The sequence below is a fragment of the Camelina sativa genome, chromosome 8 (assembly GCF_000633955.1).
Source record: "Camelina sativa cultivar DH55 chromosome 8, Cs, whole genome shotgun sequence".
In the NCBI taxonomy this organism is placed as follows: Eukaryota; Viridiplantae; Streptophyta; class Magnoliopsida; order Brassicales; family Brassicaceae; genus Camelina; species Camelina sativa.
The window spans coordinates 16,107,491-16,130,072 of record NC_025692.1 but is presented as its reverse complement, the minus strand read 5'-3'; the positions used below and the strand labels follow the sequence as shown (position 1 = coordinate 16,130,072).

At 35.2% G+C, this 22,582-nt stretch overlaps 3 protein-coding genes across 4 annotated transcripts; 1 reads left to right on the top strand and 2 right to left on the bottom strand.

Moving 5' to 3' along the window:
• Positions 1,652 to 3,039, top strand: LOC104707273. Of its 2 annotated transcripts, none has more exons than XM_010423588.1 (2): positions 1,652 to 1,914; positions 2,335 to 3,039. In XM_010423588.1, the coding sequence occupies exon 2, from the start codon at positions 2,364 to 2,366 to the stop codon at positions 2,793 to 2,795; it is 432 nt and encodes a 143-aa protein (XP_010421890.1). In that variant the 5' UTR covers positions 1,652 to 1,914; positions 2,335 to 2,363; the 3' UTR covers positions 2,796 to 3,039. The 2 variants fall into 2 exon arrangements, with proteins under 2 accessions (XP_010421890.1, XP_010421891.1); XM_010423589.1 differs by having other exon boundaries at positions 1,906 to 1,971.
• Positions 3,313 to 5,550, bottom strand: LOC104707271. The gene is made up of 3 exons (XM_010423587.1): positions 5,187 to 5,550; positions 3,859 to 3,939; positions 3,313 to 3,762 (listed from the first exon to the last, which is right to left on the bottom strand). The coding sequence occupies exons 1-3, from the start codon at positions 5,343 to 5,345 to the stop codon at positions 3,430 to 3,432; spliced, it is 573 nt and encodes a 190-aa protein (XP_010421889.1). The 5' UTR covers positions 5,346 to 5,550; the 3' UTR covers positions 3,313 to 3,429.
• On the bottom strand, positions 14,895 to 17,827 carry LOC104707270 (transcription factor TT8). The gene is made up of 7 exons (XM_010423586.2): positions 17,475 to 17,827; positions 17,154 to 17,405; positions 16,677 to 16,773; positions 16,470 to 16,484; positions 16,322 to 16,378; positions 15,817 to 16,075; positions 14,895 to 15,736 (listed from the first exon to the last, which is right to left on the bottom strand). Exons 1-7 carry the CDS (start codon positions 17,609 to 17,611, stop codon positions 15,006 to 15,008), a joined length of 1,548 nt encoding a protein of 515 aa, XP_010421888.1. The 5' UTR covers positions 17,612 to 17,827; the 3' UTR covers positions 14,895 to 15,005.

Sequence of the window (22,582 nt, the reverse complement as noted above, 5' to 3'; positions counted from 1 at the left end):
GAACACTCTTTTGTCTCACCTTCTAAAACTCTCTTCACTGTTCAGTAGTTTGACTGTGTGGAGTAGAAGTTTCTAGCTTCTAATTAACCGTATTTGACAACATCTACATTGTCTTGGATTCTACTTCCGCTTACCTAGAAGTCTAGAACATATTCCCTCGCTCCTTCACCAATCCACAAAAACATTAAGTTGTTATCAAAAATTTACACAGATTATGGGAGTTGAAAAATATAAATAAATAAATATTATATTGTTACAAACTTTCTTATTATTAATTTTTCCAACAAATTTTTTGTATTAATTTTCGTTTAAGAAAAAGAAAGAAATTTAGCCGTGTTATAAATATATTGTATTATATGGATGCTCATTACAGGCCCATTAGTATAAACTCTAAGCCCTAATATGTATCCCTATATATATGTTGTATCACATAGAAGAGATGAATAATACAAGAGAACAATTCTCTAAACCTTTTGTTATAACACGTTATCAGCACGAGTCTCTAAACATCATGTTTTCTTGACATGTTTTCATGACATCACTTCTATGAAGAGGTTTAAGACCAAGAATAACCTTAAGAAAATAAATGATTAAAATTCTATAAAAGAATACAAATCAACTTGATTCCAATTATTACCAAGATTATATAATTGAAAATGATATCTTTGATGGAAAGATATTAGAAAATACATAATTTACTTGTCACAAAATATTGTGTATAAGATGATTGTTTGGAAGATTGTATGTAAAAGAAGATTTGAGCTTAAAGTTCAAATAGATCTTCTATATGAAAGGGGTTCAAATGACTTGAAGTTCAATGACCCAAGAAAATATATGATGATCATATGAGTTTGTACCTAAAAGCGTTGTTTATAACAGTTCAGAAAGTTAATATATATGATCATAATACATAACCTGAAGATGATGCTTTCAGGGGGAGATATATGATCATGTGCGTGGTTGTACTCTTTTTCCCTTATCATGGTTTTTATCCCAATGGGTTTTTCCTTGAAAGGTTTTTAACGAGACAACAAAGAACACGCGAAAGATAAACACCTAAAAAGGAATATTATGATTCCAATGGTGAAAGACTATCATCTTCAAAGTCTTTGAAATACATTGATGAGATTGTGAGAAACAAAGATAATGATAAAGATCAGTCAATTGCGAGATCCATGACCAATAGAAGAATGGCGATACACGTTTACTACAGATTCGTTCAAGTGAAGATTTGGCGAACCATTTTCCAAGGCGTTTCCAACCACTACTTTTAAGAAGCTATTTCATCATATTGGATCAATCATCTCGAAGATTTCAAGTGATGTACTCATGAGGGGGAGTAAAAGCGCGCTGCACTCTTTTTTCCTTAACCATGGTTTTTTCCACTGGATTTTTCTGGTAAGGTTTTTAACGAGGCAGCATCTCACATGCGCATTTGGGACTACATTTTTATAGTGGTCATCTAAGGAGGCCTATTAGTATAAATCCTAAACACTAATATGTATCCCTATATATATGTTGTATCATATAGAAGAAATGAATAATACAAGAGAACAATTCCCTAAAGGTCTTGTTATAACAACCAAATTTTTTTTTTTTTCTCGTTTAGCTTTAAAACAATTCCGTTTGCAAAATTGAAAAAAAGGACGCGAAAGTCCATCTGTCAATATTTCATTGGATATTAAATAATTATAAATTGCCAAATCGCCCAAATTGATTTCTCTAACCGGTCGCTCTGATGGGATCTCCGATTTCTAGAGTCTGATCGAATCCAAAATCTGAGACGGTTCCGTGGTTCTTCGCCTTGATTCTTGTTTCTTCGACGACGGTGGTGCTTCGCCGCGAGTCTTGCTTCTTCTTAGACGATTCTGTGTCGTGTAGAGACTCCAGTCGATTCTTACTTTTCCAAAGAAGGTGCGTTATGAGTCTTTTGACTCGCCAGAACTCTCTAATTCGAATCAAAATCTTTGGGTAAGATTTGTTGTGAGATAATTAACATTTGAAATTGAAATTTATTGTGAGAATTTCTGTTTTTTATGCAAATTGTTAGAATACTTGTTGAAGATCTTCAGATAGTTTTTTGATTTAGCCGGATGATGCCTAAGCTGTTGTCTCTTATATTTTCCTGTGGAATCGTTTTTTCTGAGTCATGAAGGCTTTTTGGTTTTAGGCAAATAGGTTATAGATACTTTGAAGAAGATTCAATGTGTATGTGTTACTTCATTGTTGAAGTTTCTTTAGGTGAAAAGCCTTCTTGAGTCTATAGTATTAGTCAATCTGTCCACTAATTATGAAACTTATTTGGCACTTAGCTGTTGTCTTCGATTTGTATAGTTTCATTTTGAAGATTGAAGATAGCAGCAATGGACGCTGAGATTCAACAGTTTGTGAGGGTTAATTGTCGGCTATCGGTTCCACGACTGAACCATCTGATCAATCTTATCAATGAATGGTCGAGGGCAAGTCTTCATTACGATAATGAAGTGATTGAGAATCGTGTATATTACTGGGTTCCGGGTTCTGTTGGAGTTGAAGTGGCTGGTGGTGACGGTGGTGGCTTTGGTGGAAATAATCAACACGGCCTTGGTGGGAATGATCATCAAGCTGTCCAAGGTGAAGCTGTTGAAGTTTCGGGTAGTAAAGAAGGTGGAGCTGTTGAAGTTTCAGGTAGTAAAGAAGGTGAAGCTGCTGTAGCTGTTGATGAAGATCATGAAGCTGGACATGACCATCAGAGCAAGAGAAAGCGAATGAGGGAACATCACAAGGAGAAGAAGAAGAAGAAGAAGAAAGTCTGATTACTGATGTCAGTACATGATAAGAGGAAGTAGTATTGTAGTTGGGAGTAGAAGAATGAAAAATCCATTGAATTCATTTTACGGTTTGTAAAAAAAGTCGAGAGGCAGGAAAATATGTTCTTGCTTTTTCATGATTCCATATTCGAATTTCGACGACAGAGTAAACAACATATAGTTGATCTTGATCTTGCTTTTAGGGTCTGAACATTTTTTACATTACAATAATAATAATGGCATCTAGGTCTTCAGTTAAGTGCAGTACTTTGCATTTCTCATCATTAACATCCAATATCGTAATGATCCTATGTTTTGGTGGTTCTTCTAAGAAGAGTACTTGGTAATTTTTGCTTTCTCCTTGTTGGATACAAGCCGCAAAATTATCTATCCTTTACGCATAGGTCAAAGTTATGACAACAACCATTTGCAAGTTGGTCATAAGTAGTTTAACACATGAAAAGTTACAGAGTTAAACAGACACAATGATTTACATGTGACATTTTTAGAAACTCTAACCAAATTACCAACACAAACCACCTCCACGATAAGAATCAATTGTTACATTATGAAGAATCAAACCGAGTTTTTGTATATAGATCAAACATCATTAAACAAGAGTGTATTATGATCACAGTTCTTATTCTGCATGCATATCCATTGAAGAATCAATAGAACCTGGAGAGTTAGATCCCCTGTTCAGTTCACTGCTTCTGGCTCCGCCAGATGTGTAGCCTCCCTGCGGAATTTGGTAGTTCTGAAGACTACGCCGTATTGGGCTTGAAAGGGCGTTTGAGAAAACCGAGTTCTTGGCCTGGTTCTCACATTGCTCAGACCGAACCACTGGAGCAGCTATTGGGCAAGAGGTTCCTGAAGAGGCCATGAGCCCAGAATGTGTGATATGCATTGTTGGCAGCGGTGTCGGTGCTCTTGGGGACATTGGGGGCTCCTCTGTGCAGCATTCGAGCTCACTCTGCATTGGGGAAACCAGACACTCAATCAAGAACAGGAAACAAAATTTGCCAGAATTGCAGATTAAAGTAGATATATATATAGGAGTCATATGAACCTGAATATAATTAACTATATCCATAGGTGTCACTCTTGACCCTGCTTCTTGTTGTCTCCATATCCATTGGTACAGTTTTTCCTAAAATATGCAACACAAAGCTTGGGTTAAGGGTGCATATAACTTATATGCTTCTCTTTAGCCATAACCTATATTTCACATAACTATCTTATGCAGTATGTCATCTTCCAAGTACAGGTTTTACATAACTACTCAACTATCCCCATATCAAGTAGAAATTTCAGTACACCAAAGAAAGACAAAAGCAGACAACACAATATTACTCTAGTCGTCAACATCTTAAGAAGAGACGAATACAATCACACTCAATATAATGAAAGAGACCATAGACAAGAAACTGCTAACCCTATCAGACTACTGTTCAATTCAAGTAACTAAGAAGTAGCGCTAGAGTTGAAACAAATGGGAGAGCTAGACAACGATGGGATGTTCTGACAATTGTTATCTTTATAATCAGACCTGTAATGTAGGAAAAGAACAAAGAGACACGAGAAGACTACTGTTCAATTCAAGTAACTAAGAAATAGTTGGAAGTAATTAGGGAGCTAGACAAGGATGGGATGTTCTGACGCAAGGTGAAAAAGATGGAAACGCATTGTAAGTTGGAAACAAGGCTCCAGAGAAACTATTCTTGTTCCATATCCATCTTCAAGCTTCATAGCCTTTATTTTCTTTTGTCTCATATTCTAAATAACAGTTCTAAATGTTTAGACAGAACACATCACATAAAGGAAAGATATTGGAAGGAGACTCAACTTGATAAAAAAAAGAGGCTAACAGATAAAGCACAATGGCTTTGGTAAGGCTTAAGGGAAGCTAAAGAGACTTAGAGAAACCAAAAGAAGAACACAAAGAAGCAATCAAAAACACTGGTTTACAAAATCTGAATCATTCTTTGTTTAACGATATAGCTACATAAAACATCACACCTAGAAACCATGGAAACTAGAAAGAAAGAAAGATGCATTGACTTCATTGGCAATGAATCAACAAAAATGAGAAAAAGGACAAATCTTTATGTACTAACACAAGTCCAGAAGACGCAAAGATGAAATCTTTTCCCAAAGTGTTCCAATTGAACTCAAGAAGTCATAAGAAAATGAACAAGAAACACCAAAAGCAGAACGCAACACATAAGGTTACATGGAGCACCAAACAGATTAGGTAGAAATGATGAAATTAAACAATCGAATCAAATCAAATTGTACCCTAGTAGATAAAAATCAAAACTTGGAACAGAGGAACACAGTCACACACAAACAGAGAGAGAAAGAGGGTAAAAGGGGTTAAAAGAATCATCAACATACCAGACCATGGCGTTCACCGGCTTGAAAAGATAGTTTCTGGTGATTCATAGACTGAGTATAAAGCTGAGATAAAGAGTTCGCGGCGGTGCGAAAGGAAGCGTAAACAGTCCGATCTACCTCATCGAGGCTCGTCGCTGTAGATTTTCTCTTCTTCCCCATCTCTTTCGAATTGGGTTTTCGCCTATTAATATAAATATTACACAGCCGCCACGATTCCGTCGGCGATGATGACGGATTCGTCGATTCGTCTCTGTAAAAGACGAAGATTGATTGGATTATGAAAAAGAGGAATTTGGGCAAGAGAGAAGGGTACTTTCTCACTTTATACGAAACGGCGAGAGACTCAAACAAACAAAGGTTTGTTTTTTTTTTTTTCTGATTACCTTTTCTTTGTTTTTGGGGTTTTTTTTTTTCTTTTGTTAAATATCTTATTCATTAAAGTTTGTATCAAATTTGTTTACCAATCTTTGAGTTAATAACGAAAGAAAAATATATTTAACAGAGAGAAGAGGAGAATTTACAAACCTGTAAAAGGTTAGATATAAGATGTTTATAAATCTATAGTTAAATATATATACTTTTCTGAATAAATGTTATACATATCATTAAAAATCTAGTTTTTTTTTTTTTTTGCAATACTGACAAAAGAAATTTTAAGGAATGTTTTACTAAATGAATATTTTATAATGTTTCAAGTCATGTTAAAAACCTAAAACAGTTTAATGGACTTCTCATAATTAATTTGCAAAGATTTTTTGAAATATAGCCGTTTTTACTATATGAAATTTGTTAGACATCTTGTAAACTAAAATTTTTAGAATAGATAATGTTTAGGGAGTGTCTTATTAAATTATCAATTGGATCTGTCTGAAGTAATCGGCATACTAAAAATAGGTTGCCTCTCCAAAGAAGAGATGATGAAACCTACCCAAAAAAAAATTCCTACTAATTATTATAATCAAGCATTATTTTCATATAATGTTTATTGATGATTATGGTTTAATAACTTCAACCTTATATACAACTTTTCTTATCGTAAAATATAACTTATTTTTTTGTTAAATGAGATCAAGCTTCTATTCGATCAAATTCCTTATGAAAACTGGTTCTTAGTGTCATATATTCGTAGGCTCTGATTGGAACCATGGTAAAGTGCGTATTAAAGTGCGTATTTCAATACAAAAAGGCAAAACACTAGTTAGTGTTATCAATCATAGTTTTCTTCTAATAGTGTGCGTTTTTCCAAAAAAGTGAAAACAACTCAATTGCGTTTTCTAACCAATGATAATACACAATGGACCGCCTTTGTTTATAACACCACCAAATACCCAGCAGATTGTTTTCAAAAACGCACCAAATACAGTAAAAAAATATTGATTTAATTTATGATTAATAAAAAGAACAATAATCAACATATTATATTTTTAAAAATGTCTCTATTTTAAACATGTTTCTTAATTTAAATTGTTAAAATCATTCATAAATCATTTACTTTTAAATGTATCTTTTCACTATTTTGTTACTTTAATGAATAAAAATTTACATGATTATTTTAAAATAAATTTTGGGTTTAAAAGTTCATAAATAACAAATGAAAATACAATTTCACTAACAATAAAGAAAATATTTACATCTGTAAATATATTAATATGATATATTTGTTTTTAATGTTTGTTTATAATATATATTTATAATATATAACTATACTAGTTATTAATAAAATAATACCAAATCTGCACTGCAAATAGATTTTTTACCAGTAAAACATTATTTTACACAACTTATTTTGCATTAACCGCACTTTTCCCGCAAATATCTTTGTCCCGCACGTACCGCAGTTCAACCATACCGCACTATCAAATTATTTGTAATGCACAACCAAATCCGCTGTTACCACTCAGACCCTAAATATGTAGTTACGTCTATTTAGGTTCAAAGATATATGCTAACATACGTAGGTTCAAAGGTTTATGCAGGAGCTTAATTTATGCATGGGCGTTTTCCATAAATGCAGCCTAACTACCATCCTGGAACTGGTGGCATTAATCTAACGTTATGAAATCTGAAACACATACCATACATTTAATTTACCTTAATCCTATAGTATTAGCTTTTGGCCACTCTTCCAATATTTCAAAATGACAAACAAATTTAATAACATAACAATAAGTCACATATTTGTTATATATATTTTTCTGTGTTTTTTTACTCATCATTAGTTGTCATAGGGACATTCATGCTCTGATTGGAAGCATGTTAAAGTGCATATCTATATATATATATATATATATCTATATATACATTTTTGGAGACATTTATAAAATAAATCGTGAAGTTGGCACTTATTTACAGGCATGCCATTGACATTAAATAATTAATTTAATAAACAAATTAATTCTGCTTGTATTCGATTTTTTTATAGAAACTAAGTGTTTTAAAAGGTAACAAACATAATTGTAAATGTATAAAAAATTTATTTCCTTATTTTATAAAGAGATGAATGAAAATGTATTTTTCTTTAAAAGTTTGAAAAACTGATTTGATAAAAAGTGACTTTTAGCCTCACATACTATATTTTACTTTCACAGGTTTCGTATGATGAGTTTTTGCAGATTAAAAATCTTTGAACATGTTGTGTAATCCGCCTAGCATGACGGGTTTGGACTATAGAACTACACCAAAATTATTAATTTATTTCATATACTATAGATTTGTAGTCATAGTTTGGAAAATTAACTTATAAATTGTTTAGTATATGAACTACAAAATATTACACATACTACAATACATTCTTAATATTCAAAAAAAAAAATTGTATACACATAAAAATATACATTAACATACAATATAGGCATATACGTCTGTTTAATTATAGAAAACAAAACTAAGCGTTTTAAAATTTTATATTCTATCTAATAACAAATTTAATGTAATTAGGTTATAAATTGTATAAAACATAAGAAGAAGAAAAAACATTCTAAACAAAATTATAAACTAATTAGATAAAAGTTAATTAATTGGGAATTTGAAAACTAAATAAATTAAAAATTATTATTTGAAATACAATAACTTATAATTTAGTCCCGCAGTGTACCGCGGGTGTAAACCTAGTTTTAATACATCAAAGCAAAACACTAGTTAATGTTACCAATCATAGTTTTATTCCAATAGTGTGCGTTTTTCCAAAAAAGTGAAAACAACTCATTTGCGTTTTTTAAACCATGATAATACACAATGGACCGCCTTTGTTTATCACACCACCAAATATCCAACAGATTGTTTCCAAAAACACACCAAATACAGTAAAAAAAGTATTTATTTAATTGATGATTAATAAAAGGAGCAATAGTCAACATATTATATTTTAAATATGTCTCTATTTTAAACATGTTTCTTAATTTAAATTGTTAAAATCATTCATAAATCATTTACTTTTTAAATATATGAACAAAAATTTACATGATTAATTCAAAATAAATTTTGGGTTTTAAAGTTCATAAAAAATAAATGAAAATACAATTTCACTAACAATAAAGAAAATATTTACATCTGTAAATATATTAGTATGATATATTTTTTTAATGTTTATTTATAATATATTATTATACTAGTTATTAATAAAATAGTATCAAATCCGCACCGCAAATAGATTTTTTACCAATAAAACATTATTTTACACCGCTTGTTTTGCATTAACCGCACTTTTCCCGCAAATATATTTTTCCCGCTCGTACCGCAGTTCAACCATACCGCACTATCAAATTATTTGTACTGTACAACCATATCTGATGTTACTACTCAGACCCTAAATATGTAGTTACATCTATTTAGGTTCAAAGGTATATGCAGACATATAACATACGTAGGTTCAAAGGTATATGCAGGAGCTTAATTTATGCATGGTGTTTTCCATAAATGCAGTCCAACTACCATCCTGGAACTGGTGGCATTAATCTAACGTTATAAAATCTGAAACACACGCCACACATTTAATTTACCTTAATCCTATAGTATCTGCTTGTGGCCACTCTTCCAATATTTCAAAATGAGAAACAAAATTTAATAACATAATAATAAGTCACATATTTACTACATATATTTTTCTGTGCTTTTTTACTCATCAATAGCTGTCATAGAGACATTCAGGCTCTGATTGGAAGCATGGTAAAGTATGTATTTCAATACATAAAAGTAAAACACTAGTTATTATTACCAATCATAGTTTTCTTTCAATAGTGTGCAATTTTCCAAAAAAGTTAAAAATGTTGTGAAAATCAGAAAAAGAAGACGTATACAATGTCAACAAATGATGCGCATGTGTATAACGTTATGCGTTTATTACTATTTTTTGTGGAGCCTACTGTCACTATACACACATAGTAACTTACCTTTTTACCTCTATAGAAATGATCAAATTCGATCATTGTAACATATGAATATAACTTACAAAAACTTCAATTACAAAAGAAGTAAAATCTCTCTCTCATCTCTCTTTTACTCAGTATCCCAATCTTTCTGCGGGTATAAAATTTCTCTATATTATTTATTATATTCACCACAAAATCAAACACTTATTTATAACACGTTATTAGCACGATCACGATATGGTGGATTATAATTATATATTTAAAATAGATATGTCATTATACTTTATATGTTATTCTACTGGGCACAGAAGCGTGAGAACATCTGTTATCGATGTGGATCTAAATGGCATTGGGCCCATGTATGTCGAACCCCTGAACATCTTTGCAAATTGTTCAAAGAGTCCCAAAAGGGAAAAGGGAAAGAAGTGAACCTCACGGAGCATTTTGAGGGTACATCGTACCTCGATGCATCTAACTTTGTGGACGATTTCGACGAGACCGCTCATGCGGATAACTGAAATGCTTGTAGTGAGACTAATAGTCTCCAGTAATGCCATTATATAAGTATTATGTATTTCAGTTGTTTTAAAAAATAATGTTGTTTCATAAAATAAGATAATGTATAATCATTATATGTTTCTCTATAAATGAAATTTACTTATATTTTTAATGTTTATGTTTATTACAGACTTGATTGAAGGAAGTGGCAAAGCTAATTTTGTATTACCTAATGGAACAAAGATTTCCATAAAGAATGCCTTATATTCTCCAAATTCTAAAAGCAATTTGTTGAGTTTCAAAGACATATACCTTCAAGGATATGAAACTCAGTCTACCACTGAGAATGGAAAGAAGTGTATGTATATAACTTCAAATAAATTTGGAAAAAGGCATGTGTTAGAAAAATTTCAGAACTTCCTTTTGGTTTGCATCATACTTATATAGATGCAATAGAATCGCATCTTGTGATCAAAAGAAATCCAGAAGATTTCACATTGTGGCATGATCGCCTTGGTCACCCAGGCACTACAATAATGCGAAAAAATTATAGTGAGCTCACATGGTTATTCAATTAAAATTAATGAGATATATCAGGGGAATAAAATGACATGTAAAGCGTGTTCTCTTGGAAAATTGATCATAAGACCATCGCCAACCAAAATTGATAAAGAATCACCAAAGTTCCTTGAACGAATTCAAGGCGATATATATGGACCGTTACATCCACCATGTGGACCATTCCACTATTGTATGGTGTTGATTGATGCATCTAGCAGATGGTCACATGTTTGTCTATTGTCATCTCGAAATTTAGCATTTGCGAGATTTCTAACTCAGTTCTCTGATTATACTATTAAAAGAGTTAGACTAGACAACGCGGGTGAATTCACATCCCAAGTATTTAATGATTATTGCATGGTAACGGGAATTGAAGTTGAACATACTGTAGCCCATGTTCATACAAAAAATGGTATGGCTGAATCATTAAATTAAACGTTTGCAATTGATTGCAATACCATTGATCATGAGATCAAAACTTCCAACCTCTGTATGGGGACATGCCATCTTGCATGCAAAAGCACTTATTCGGATAAGACCAAGTGCATATCATAAGTATTCCCCTTTGCAAGTAGCATTTGGTCGAGAACCAAATATATCCCATCTAAGGACTTCTGGTTGTGCGGTATATGTGCCTATAGCACCTCCACAACATACAAATATGAGACCACAAAGAAGGTTGGGTATATGTATTGGTTGTGATTCTCCATCAATTATAAGATACCTAGAACCACAGAATGGTGTTGTCATTATGGCACGTTTTGCCGATTGTCATTTTGATGAGAAAGTTTTCTCGGTTCTAGGGGAGAAAATAAACAAGTAGGAAAAGATATCAAATGGTGTGTACCATCTTTGCTACACCTTGATCCTCCTACCAAGCAGTCTGGAATAGAAGTTCGACGAATCATGCATATGCAGCGAATCAACTTCCTGATGCATTTGTTGATACCAAAACGGTAATTAAATCAGATATACCAGCTGCAAATGTTCCTTCTAGAATTGAAATACCACAGGAACGTGGAAAAGCAAATGATACACGAGAGTCTAGAACATGCTTGAAGCGTGGTAGGCCAGTTGGTTCTAAGGATAAAAATCCTAGAAAACGAAAGGAAGTTGAAAAGCATGATATGCCCAAAATAGCATAAAGCATTTTGGAAGAAACGAATCATGAGTCTAATGAAAGTATTGAGCATCATGAGCTTGAAGATAATCATGATATTTCTATCAACTATATCCATAATGGAAAGATATGGAATCGAAATAAAATCGATGATACTGATGACACTTTTTCGTACCTTGTTTCAAGGGAAATAGATGAGGAAAGTGAGGATCCGAAACTAAAGTCTGTATATGAATGTCAAAAGAGACATGATTGGACAAAATGGAAAGATGCAATACAAGTCAAACTTGACTCGCTTAATAAACGAAATGTATTCAGACCTATTGTACTCACAGCTGAAAATGTGAGACCGGTTGGATACAATTGGGTATTTGTTAGAAAACAAAATGAGAAAAATGAAATTACGAGATATAAAGCTCACCTTGTAGCTCAAGGATTTTTTCAAAGACTCGGGATTGATTATGAGGAAACATATTCCTTCGTTATGGATGCAATAACATTTAGATTTCTAATGAGTCTAGCAGCTGGCGAAAATCTAGAAATGCATCTCATGGATGTTGTTACACCATAATTATATGGATCATTAGATACTGATATCTATATGAGAGTTCTTTATGGATTTAATATGCCAGAAGCATTAAAAGCTAAATCTAAAGAGTTATGTGCAATAAAGTTGCAAAAATCATTATATGGGTTAAATCAGTCTAGACGTATGTGGTATAATTGTCTCAGTGAGCATTTAACAAAAGAAGGATATATGAATGATCCTATATGCCCATGTGTTTTAATCAAGAAAACAAACTTCAGATTTGGGATAATCGCGGTATATGTTGATGATCTTAATATAATCGAGACTCAACATGAAATACAGAAAGCAACAAACTATTTGAAAGGGGAATTTGAGGGGATATAGAGCCAACTATCTTATATGAAGACAATGTTGCATGTGTTGCCCAAACAAAGGAAAGGTATATCAAAAGTGATAGAACCAAACATATCCCTCCAAAGTTCTTTTCATACACCTAAGAACTCGTGAAGAATAAAGACATTGAAGTAAGATATGTTCGATCATCCGAGAATTCTGCAGATCTCTTCACAAAGTCATTACCCACGACTATGTTCAGGAAACATGTCCACAACATTGGAATCCGTCGTCAACAAGAGTTGTAAGATGCAATCCTGATCAGTCGAGGGGGAGCTTGCGAAGTTGTACTCTTTTTACCTTACTAAGGTTTTTCCCACTGGGTTTTTCCTAGAAATATTTTTAATGAGGCAACAGAAGACATTATGCAAGAGACATAGTGACACTGGTCTCCAAGGGAAGTGTTGTGAAAATCAGAAAAAGAAGACGTATACAATGTCAACAAATGATACGCATGTGTATAATATTATGCATTTATTATTATTTTGTGTGGAGCCCATCGTCACTATGCACACATAGTAACTTAGTTTTTTACCTCTATAAACGATCGAATTTGATCATTGTAACATACACATATAACTTACAAAAACTTCAATTATAGAAGAAGTAAAATCTCTCTCTCTCTCTCTCATCTCTCTTTTACTCAGTATCCCAATCTTTATGCGGGTATAAAATTTCTCTCTATCAGTATCCCAATTCACCACAAAATCAAACAATTATTTATAACAAAAACAACTCATTTGCGTTTTTTAAACCATAATAATACACAATTGACCTCCTTTGTTTATCACACCACCAAATACCCAGCGGATTATTTCTAAAAACGCACCAAATTTATGATTAATAAAAGGAACAATAACCAACATATTATATTTCAAAAAATGTCTCTATTTTAAACATGTTTCTTAATTTAAATTGTTAAAATAATTCATAAATCATTTACTTTTTAAATGTATCTTTTCACTATTTTTGTTAATTTAATGAACAAAAGTTTACATGATTAATTTAGAATAAATTTTGGGTTTTAAATTTCATAAATAATAAATGAAAATACAATTTCACTAACAATAAAGAAAAAATTTACATCTATAAATATATTAATATGAAATATTTGTCTTTAATGTTTATTTATGATATATATATAATTATATTAGTTATTAATAAAATAATACCAAATCCGTACCGCAAATAGATTTTTTACCAATAAAAGTATCAAACATTATTTTATACCGCTTATTTTGCATTAACCGCACTTGTTCCGCAAATACATTTGTCCCGCACGTACTGCAGTTCAACCGTACTGCACTATCAAATCGTTTGTACTGTACAACCAAATCCGCTGTTACCATTCGGATCCATAACAGATACACTTAAGTGTCATTTGCTGCCCAACTGATGAGCAAAACTAAGTTGTCACCTTTTCTCCTCCTATTTTCTGAGCTTTTTCTTTTTTTTTTATGGGCAAAATCCTCTTATTTTCTGATAGTATCTGTTTTTCTAACCAAATTGCTAAGCTTTCATCTTACCTTCAAACTATTTTTTTTGGTAGTTTCTCACTTCTTTTACTTCTCCTTGTTTTTTGTTTATCATACTCGGTTTGTTAATCTTTAAGGTTGGTTTAATTTGTCAATTATCATCAACTTCAAAAAAGACATTGGATGATCATCACTAATCTCATTAGATACGTGAGTCTTTCTTTCTCATTGATTTAGTTTTTGGTTCAGCTTGCTTGAATTTTAAAACAAAATCGATTTTGAATCTAATTTTAGTTTAAACCGGTATTATTTAGTTCTGAAATTAAAACCGGATTGACCTTGGTTTATCTTGACCCTGACTATCAGTTTTGGTCCAAGTAGATAACTTTGGTTAATAAATGAAGTTAACGTTGATTGAATCCGGTTTGATTTCTAAACTCTACGTGCAGTTCATATCGAAATCAAATAATCGAATGGGGCCAGTCCAATATTAAGCAGCCTTATAAGTGGACGAATTTTGGCACAGACTTGTTTACATTTAAATAATTTTTTCGACGGTAATATTTTGTCAAATTTGAATTAAAACTGCAAAGGAACTGATCTACTTGTATCCATCCAAATACGATGTTTTGGTTGCAACTGAAACTGCATCCAAATACAGCATTCATATAAAATATTAAATTGGACAAACGAACAACATGACATCTAGTACATTTGCATTTATATGTTGCTTCCGTACTCCTACTCGGAACAACGGGGCCTATATATGTAAGTAACTGATCATATTGCAAGATACGTGAGGCTAAAACAAAAATACGTTTAGTTATCCTTATCTAGAGTTGACATCAACGAAAAGTTAGGATCTATAGACTAGTATTAATTATGTATAATGACTTGGTGGATGGCTCTTTTGACCTCAACGATGCTTGCTTTCTTCCCTCTTACTTTTGCCCTTATCTCCGCCTCGAAATCACCGTCGTTCACCGCGGTATGAACCGAGGTAGTCTCTATACCAAGATCATGAAGAACCTGAAGAATGTCAAGCAACAAACCATCTCGGTACTCACATCTCATCTCTAACAAAACGTCGCTCTCTATGATGGAAACCTCCACCTCCTCCGATGTTTTTCTCTTACAAGTACGTGTGCGCTTATGTTGTTTATCGTGATGAGTAGTCTCAAGCTCGTGTACTCTCTTTCTAAGATGATTTACGTACTCGATAGTGTCTCCAAGGATTGATACTTTATCCATCTTGGTCATAAATGGAACCATTGATCTCAACGTTGTAAATTTCTCGTTCAACTTCTCTCTCCTTCGTCGCTCTGCCACTACGTGGTTCAGGTCTTCCCGAGGAAGACTCTTATCTTTAGTGTTGTCATGGAGGAAAGGAACTCTCAAGATCATGTGTTTGAGCATCCATTGCGACTCCACTCGCTGATGGTCTTTGACATTCTCAGCCCTCCACGTGGAAAAAGATGATTGGACGTAAGAAGATGTGGAAACTGAATCTGAAAGAAGACTCGTGGGATGCGACATGAGAAGTGTTGTTACTGTCTGAGAGTAAATTCCACCTTCCTCCATTAAGTTCATCATGTCCATGTGTGTATCTATATAACATACAGATGATAAGAGTGTTAGATACAGCAAAGAATAAAAATATATAAGTTGCTTAAAGGTATATATATACCTAACGTGTGGGTTGATTCTATATGAAGATCAGAGCGTAGATTTTGATTGGAGACGTCGTCATCATCAGGAGAGCCAAGCCTCATCTCCCCTGACATTGTCATCTCTTCTTCTTCTTCTTCTTCTTCCTCTTCTTCTTCTTCAACTTCTTCATGCACTTCGTAGGTGGAGTGTTCAGAAAGAGCAGGCTTTGGGATCGAATTAGAGTAGCCAATGAAGAAACTCTTTATTAGCTCAACAAACTCTACATCTTCTTTTACCTTCACACACAAATATAACAAATCATGCATCCATGATCCACCAACCTTAATTATCCCTTCCATATTTTAACATCATTATATCTAGCTAGGCTTTTTCAAACAAAACTTATGCACAATTTAAGATTATTATATATATGTTACCCCATATGTAATTATAATATAGTTATATACGCTATTTTTACATTTTTTTATATATCTCATTAACAAGGGAATAATAAAGAGAGAGGTACATAAACACTATTATACCTTCTTCGTTGTGCCAAGTTCCACAACACCATTAAGCATGGGAATACAAACCACTGTCTGCGTTTTGTCAAATTACATTTTTCATCAGAATACAAAATAAATGTGTAAATGATACTAAAATGAGTTAAATAATAAAGAAAATTTTTACCTGAATTTTGGCACTCTTAAGTATTATATTGACCGACGTAAAAGGAACATCCCAAAAACAACAAGAAAAAATCATTAATTTGAGATAATATATAAAGGTGTATTATTAAATATATATAGGTATAGTCGTATAGACGTCGATAGTTGCGTACTGTTAGTGTACACATATAGTATAGTTGTTGAATGGATAAAAATAAAATTTATTTACCTTAGCGAGAATAGCCCTACAAAAAGTTTTACTGTCAACCTCATTTGCACCACTTAGCCATACATGCTTCCTCCTCGCATACGCTTTTCCTGGCATCCTACAAAAATTACTACTTCTCACATTTATATTTTTACCACATAGAGGAAAGCATTAAGTATACCCATAACTAACCCATTTTGTTATGCATTTATGTAATATATATTCATGCTTCTACTTTAGATAATCAATCACACCAAACAATGAGAATCTCAACGGTCCTAATTATGTTCATCAAAATGGAGTGTGTGTGTGTACATATGACGTTTTCATTAACTCACATTCCTTTTCTTATTAAAGTAACTCAACCTCCTCAGTTTCTCTTTAATGTCAACACAATATTTTGTGATTGCATTTAACACACAATACTATTTTTGTCTTCACTTACAGAAGAAAAATATGACCAAATTAAGAAACTAGAGTAGAGAGAAAGTTATGTACCCTGAAGGAGGAGAGAAAGAGAAAGAGACACACATTAGATAAAACCATTCAGTCTCCGTCAAATCCTCTGGCGATAATGCGGTGCATGCTCTCGCTTCCGATGTTGACTCTCCCGCTAAAAGCGTCTCGTAAAGCTCCCTCAGCTGTTGGCTCCTCTCTAGTGCAGCCTCTTCTGCCGTCACCTCCGCTGGTTGAGTTGTCTTTCTCGTCTTTATTGCACCGTTATAGTATCCATTCCCCCACACCAATACCCTAAAAATATTGAAATATAGATATTATGGTTGTGTTGTGAGAGATGGATGAAATAAATAAGAAACGAACCGTTGTTGCGGACAAAATTGCCAGAACAGACTATAAGTCCACTCCACAGATTGAACCGCTTCCTTAAGCAGCCCTTGAAGCTCCCTTTTATCAGCTCCGGCAGATTTCTCTGTCGGAATATTAATTGATCCATCCATCAATTCCCGGAGATGAAAACTTGTGTTAGACCTCTCTCTTTGATAAACAGAGTAAAATATAATAATTTACAACTTTGAAGGGTTGTTAACATATAAGAAGAAGATATATATATCTACTCTCATAAACTATTTCGATTGATGGTGATTTAAAATGGAATGGGACCACAGATTTTGCAAATATGCATGTATACATGCGATCTTAATGTTTTTGCGACAGTTGACATAAGTAGAGTTGTGTAATTTAGTTCAATTTATTCCATGTATATATATGAATGCATGACCAAAACTTAAAAGATGTATTCAAAATTGACTTTTGAGTTTTCTGACTGGTTGGTTCACCAGACGTTGGATACGAAAGTAGTATATATATATATATATATATATATATATATATATATATATATACAAGTGAAATAATGAAAAGAGATATGTATTTTGTATACGTGTCGTCCACTAATTGGACAAATAAAATTGCACAATGGATATTTTTTATTATGTTATTTAAATGTTTTTGTTCAGAAAGGCATAACATATTGTAGTAGATAAAATAGCTAACTGACAAACAATAGAAAACAGACGTTGCTTTGACTTGTTTTACTGCTACAAGAAGCAAATAAATTATTTCGTTTTTTTACATATTTTTTTTTAATATATTCAGCAAAATTATGCATGGATAAAAATGTTCAAATTCGAGAATTATTGAAGAAACATTATTATTCTTTTAATAATGATCAAAAGAGACATTAACAATATGGGGAATGGTAGAATTGTTGACCTGACCGGTAAGTAAAGAATGAAGAAAATGGTTTGGTGTATTAAAGAAGAATGAGATGTTTCACACAATTTGAGTTTCTAATTTAAAATTGATGGTAATTTGCTAGCCACTATGGTTTCCAATTAAATAATGTCTTATAAAATCGTATTTTGAAATATAGATAAGATAATTATAGATAGAAACTGATACGTACACATGTGAGTACGACATACAGTCGGGTAATCGTATGGATATGGGTAGTGTAGACCTGGTTAATTAGACAAAACCAACATTGAATGTTTCTTGGCTTGTTTTGTCGACAAAAATAAATGTTGCTTGGATTTTGCTTCTGTGTTCTGTTTATTACTTACTTTTTTTTTCTACTTCTGAATTAGTCTTTCACCAGTAAATATGTATCTCTGACGGCCACGTGGAGTGATTTATTGTTGCTTCTGTATCTTTGTTTTTTTTTTAAACGTATGTTGTTAACTTATTTCTTATTGAAAATGATGATTCAAATACCAAGAATAAAAAACAATATGCTTTTTAGTATAGAAATGAGAGACTGAGTTAGTCAAAAAAAAAAGTGATTTAGTACATAAAGGAGAGAATGGTCACAAATGTTACCAAGCTAAAACCCAAGTTCTTCTATTCCTGAAGTGGACAAGTCGTACCAATTATAACAATCTGAATTCTATACTTTGCGTTCTTTGAAAATGACATTAGCAGAAAGTGTTTTAGCAAGCATTATTCGTTGGATTACAATATTTACAACAAATGTGTTGGATATTGGCTTTGCCCCAACATTTGGGAAGGTCCAAACTGAAAATACACCAGATTTTAAGGTTTTAAGTCAAAAAATCAGCCCATTTGGTTGCAGGGCCAAAATCATCATTTGCAAAAGGATTCTTAGGTCAATGGTCTATTATAAATACCAGAGATCACTATCAGGCACAAGATCCGAAATCTTGGCAATCAGAGAGAAAAAAGCATTTATTCTCGTATTAATTGCGTTTAGATCTTCGATTGTATTTTCCGTAAACTCTCACCTTCAATTCTACGTTAATAAAAAGATCAGTTCCGATTTATCCCCACTAATATTCGTATTATTTACATTGTCGATTTCGTACATCAACAATTTGGCGCCCACTGTGGGGCTAGACGGAATCCTTTCTTTGACGAAAAGAATTTGAAGACGAAAGCGTTTTCGGAAAACCAAAAGAATGTCTCACACCGTCTCTCCAGCAACGAAGGCGTCGACTCTTCCGCGCCGCGCTCTCCTGCAGCTCGCGTCGTGTCTCCTAGGCCAACCATTTGGGGGCGCACCTGTGCTACGACGAACCAATCCTAAGGCGCCGATAGGACCAAAGCAGCCGCAGTCGAAGGCGAAGAACTGAACACTGCCAGAGTCACCATCCCGAACAAGCACACCACGGAAGGCACTGTTCCAGGAGATCGTGTAGCCATAGGCACCACATTCACCAATGGCGGTGCCGTAGGCGTTCCGTCCTCCAATGGTGTAGCCGTAGGCGCTACTCTCCCTAATCGCGGAGCCATAGGCGCTCCGTCCATCAACAGCATAGCCATAGGCGCTACGCTCCTTAATCGTGTAGCTGGTGGCATCGCCTCAATCAATCACATAGCCGTAAGCACTACGCGCATCGCCCTAACCATCTCACACAATCGTATACGTAATTGCCGCACATCGCGCGCCCAACACCTGTCAACGCGCACGGCCCGGCGTCCTGCGTCCTGCATACCGCGCACTGCCCGACGTCTTGCGTACCACCACTCCCATGCATCCGTCATCAGCGCGCCCTCCTCTGCGTCCCGAACACTGTTCCCCTACCATCGAGAACCCACCGACATCACCTCGCAACCCGCAGCGACGAGTACACCAAGTCCCAAGCTCGCCGAGTACTCTCCACGATAAGCACGCCTACACGAGCACTCTTCACTCGCAGCAAGCAATCACACCAATATCCTCGTATCCACCATGCCCATACGCAAACAATCATACGCGAACGCGAGCTTGCTGACATCACAACATGTCCCGTACTCGGCGACCTCGCCATCTTCTCGATCTAGCCACGATCTCGTACGCAAAAGTTTCGATCTCGCCACGATCTCGTTTGCAAAAGTCTCGATCTAGCCACGATCTCGTACGCAAAAGTCTTCATCTCGCCATGATATCGTACGCAAAATTCTCGATAGATCTCGCCACGATCTCATACGCAAAAGTCTCGATCTAGCCGCGATCTCGTACGCAAAAGTCTCGATCTCACCACGATCTCTTACGCAAAAGTTTCGATCTAGCCACGATCTCGTACGCAAAAGTCTCGATCTAGCCACGATCTCATATGCAAAAGTCACGATCTAGCCACAATCTCGTACGCAAAAGTCTCGATCTCGCCACAATCTCATACGCAAAAGTCTCGATCTCATACGCAAAGGTCTCGATCTCACCACGATCTCGTACGCAAAAGTCTCGATCTCGCAACTCTCGCTTGAGCTCGCAACCCTCTATCTCGTAACTCTTGATAGAGCTCGCCACTCATGATCTCGCACATTCGATTGAGCTCGCAACTCTCGCTCGATCTCGCACTCTTGAGCTCACAACTCTCGCTCGATCTCGCACTCTTAAGGTCGTAACTCTCGCTCGATCTCGCAACTCTCGCTCGATCTCGCACTCTTGAGCTTGCAACTCTCGCTCGATCTCGCACTCTTGAGCTTGCAACTCTCGCTCGATCTCGCACTCTTGAGCTCGCAACTCTCGCTCGATCTCGCACTCTTGAGCTCGCAACTCTCGCTCGATCTCGCACTTTTGAGCTCGTAACTCTCGCTCGATCTCGCACTCTTGAGCTTGCAACTCTCGCTCGATCTCGCACTCTTGGGCTCCAACCTCTCGCTCAATCTCGCACTCTCGATTTTGCCACTCTCGATCTTGTATTCTCGAGCTCGCATTTCTCGCTCGACCTCACCACTCTCGAGCCCAGAACAACAAGCACAACAATTATCGAGTACGTCATCATACGTCACCCGTCGCCGTTCCATGAATTCACGCCACAACCAACTCGTCCTCCAACATCACACGTCATCTTCTGCGCATCGGCGCCCAACAAGCCAGCAAGACATTTTGTGCGATTCTCCTACCACCCTCGATAGCATCTCGCGAACACACCTTCGATCTCGCCATCTCTGTGCCTTGCGAGACATGACCGCGCAACACGCCTACATGCCAGAATCTCAAGCCAGCCATGGTTTCGATGCATCGACGCATCATCCATCTCGACATCTCGCCATCATCCATTGACGCCAGATTGGACAAACATCAAAGTCGACGCATCGACAGATCATCCATCTCGCCATCTCGCCATTGTACGCGCACCCACCAGACTGGACCGCCGGCAAACCTCCGCACATTCACTATAACGCATCAATGAGCCATACTTGTCATACTTGGTGCTACGAGAACCTCTCATGNAAAAAAAAAAAAAAAAAAAAAGAGAACACGCTCGACAATATCGAGCTCTTGCTTTAACATTCTTGTGGATATGATTATCTCTAAGTACTTACGGGATAAGCCAGACGCAAGAGCCGCAGCCAATGAGTTTTCAGGCAATGCTGCATTGCTGACGATTATCTTGCACATCGTCGCCCTGGCCAGGTGTTCGATTTTAAACGCGTTCCGCATGAATGCAGTGGTGAAATAATCCACAAACTTTACTTTTGTAAAGATTGAAAGCCGAGTCCATACTCGCAAGCGCTCCGCATGGGTGCAGTGGTGAAATAATCCACATCCTTACTTTGGTAAAGATTTATAAGCCGAGCCCAGACTCGCAAAAAGCTAGCAGGAAGCGGAGTGAGTAAGCCGAGACCCCGACTCGAACACACGCAATTCCTGCAGCACCCACAGGGTAAGCCGGTCACGCGTACCGCACCTAAAACAGTACAACAAGTCCGTCTTGTCTACTCAAAACGTTTTGGGGAGCAACATATCTAGAGTAAGCCAGGAGACGTCCTGCACTACAAAATATGCCCTGTAAATAACAAAAACATCGCATCTCTATTTTGAGGGTAATTTCGCAATAATCTAACTTTGAGCGACAAAAATCAGCAATAATCAACCTTTGCCAAGATCATCAATAAAATACGAATGACCAAGTTCATGAAGCAACAAAGTTCGCAATAACAAAAAAAAAAAAAAAAAAAAAAAA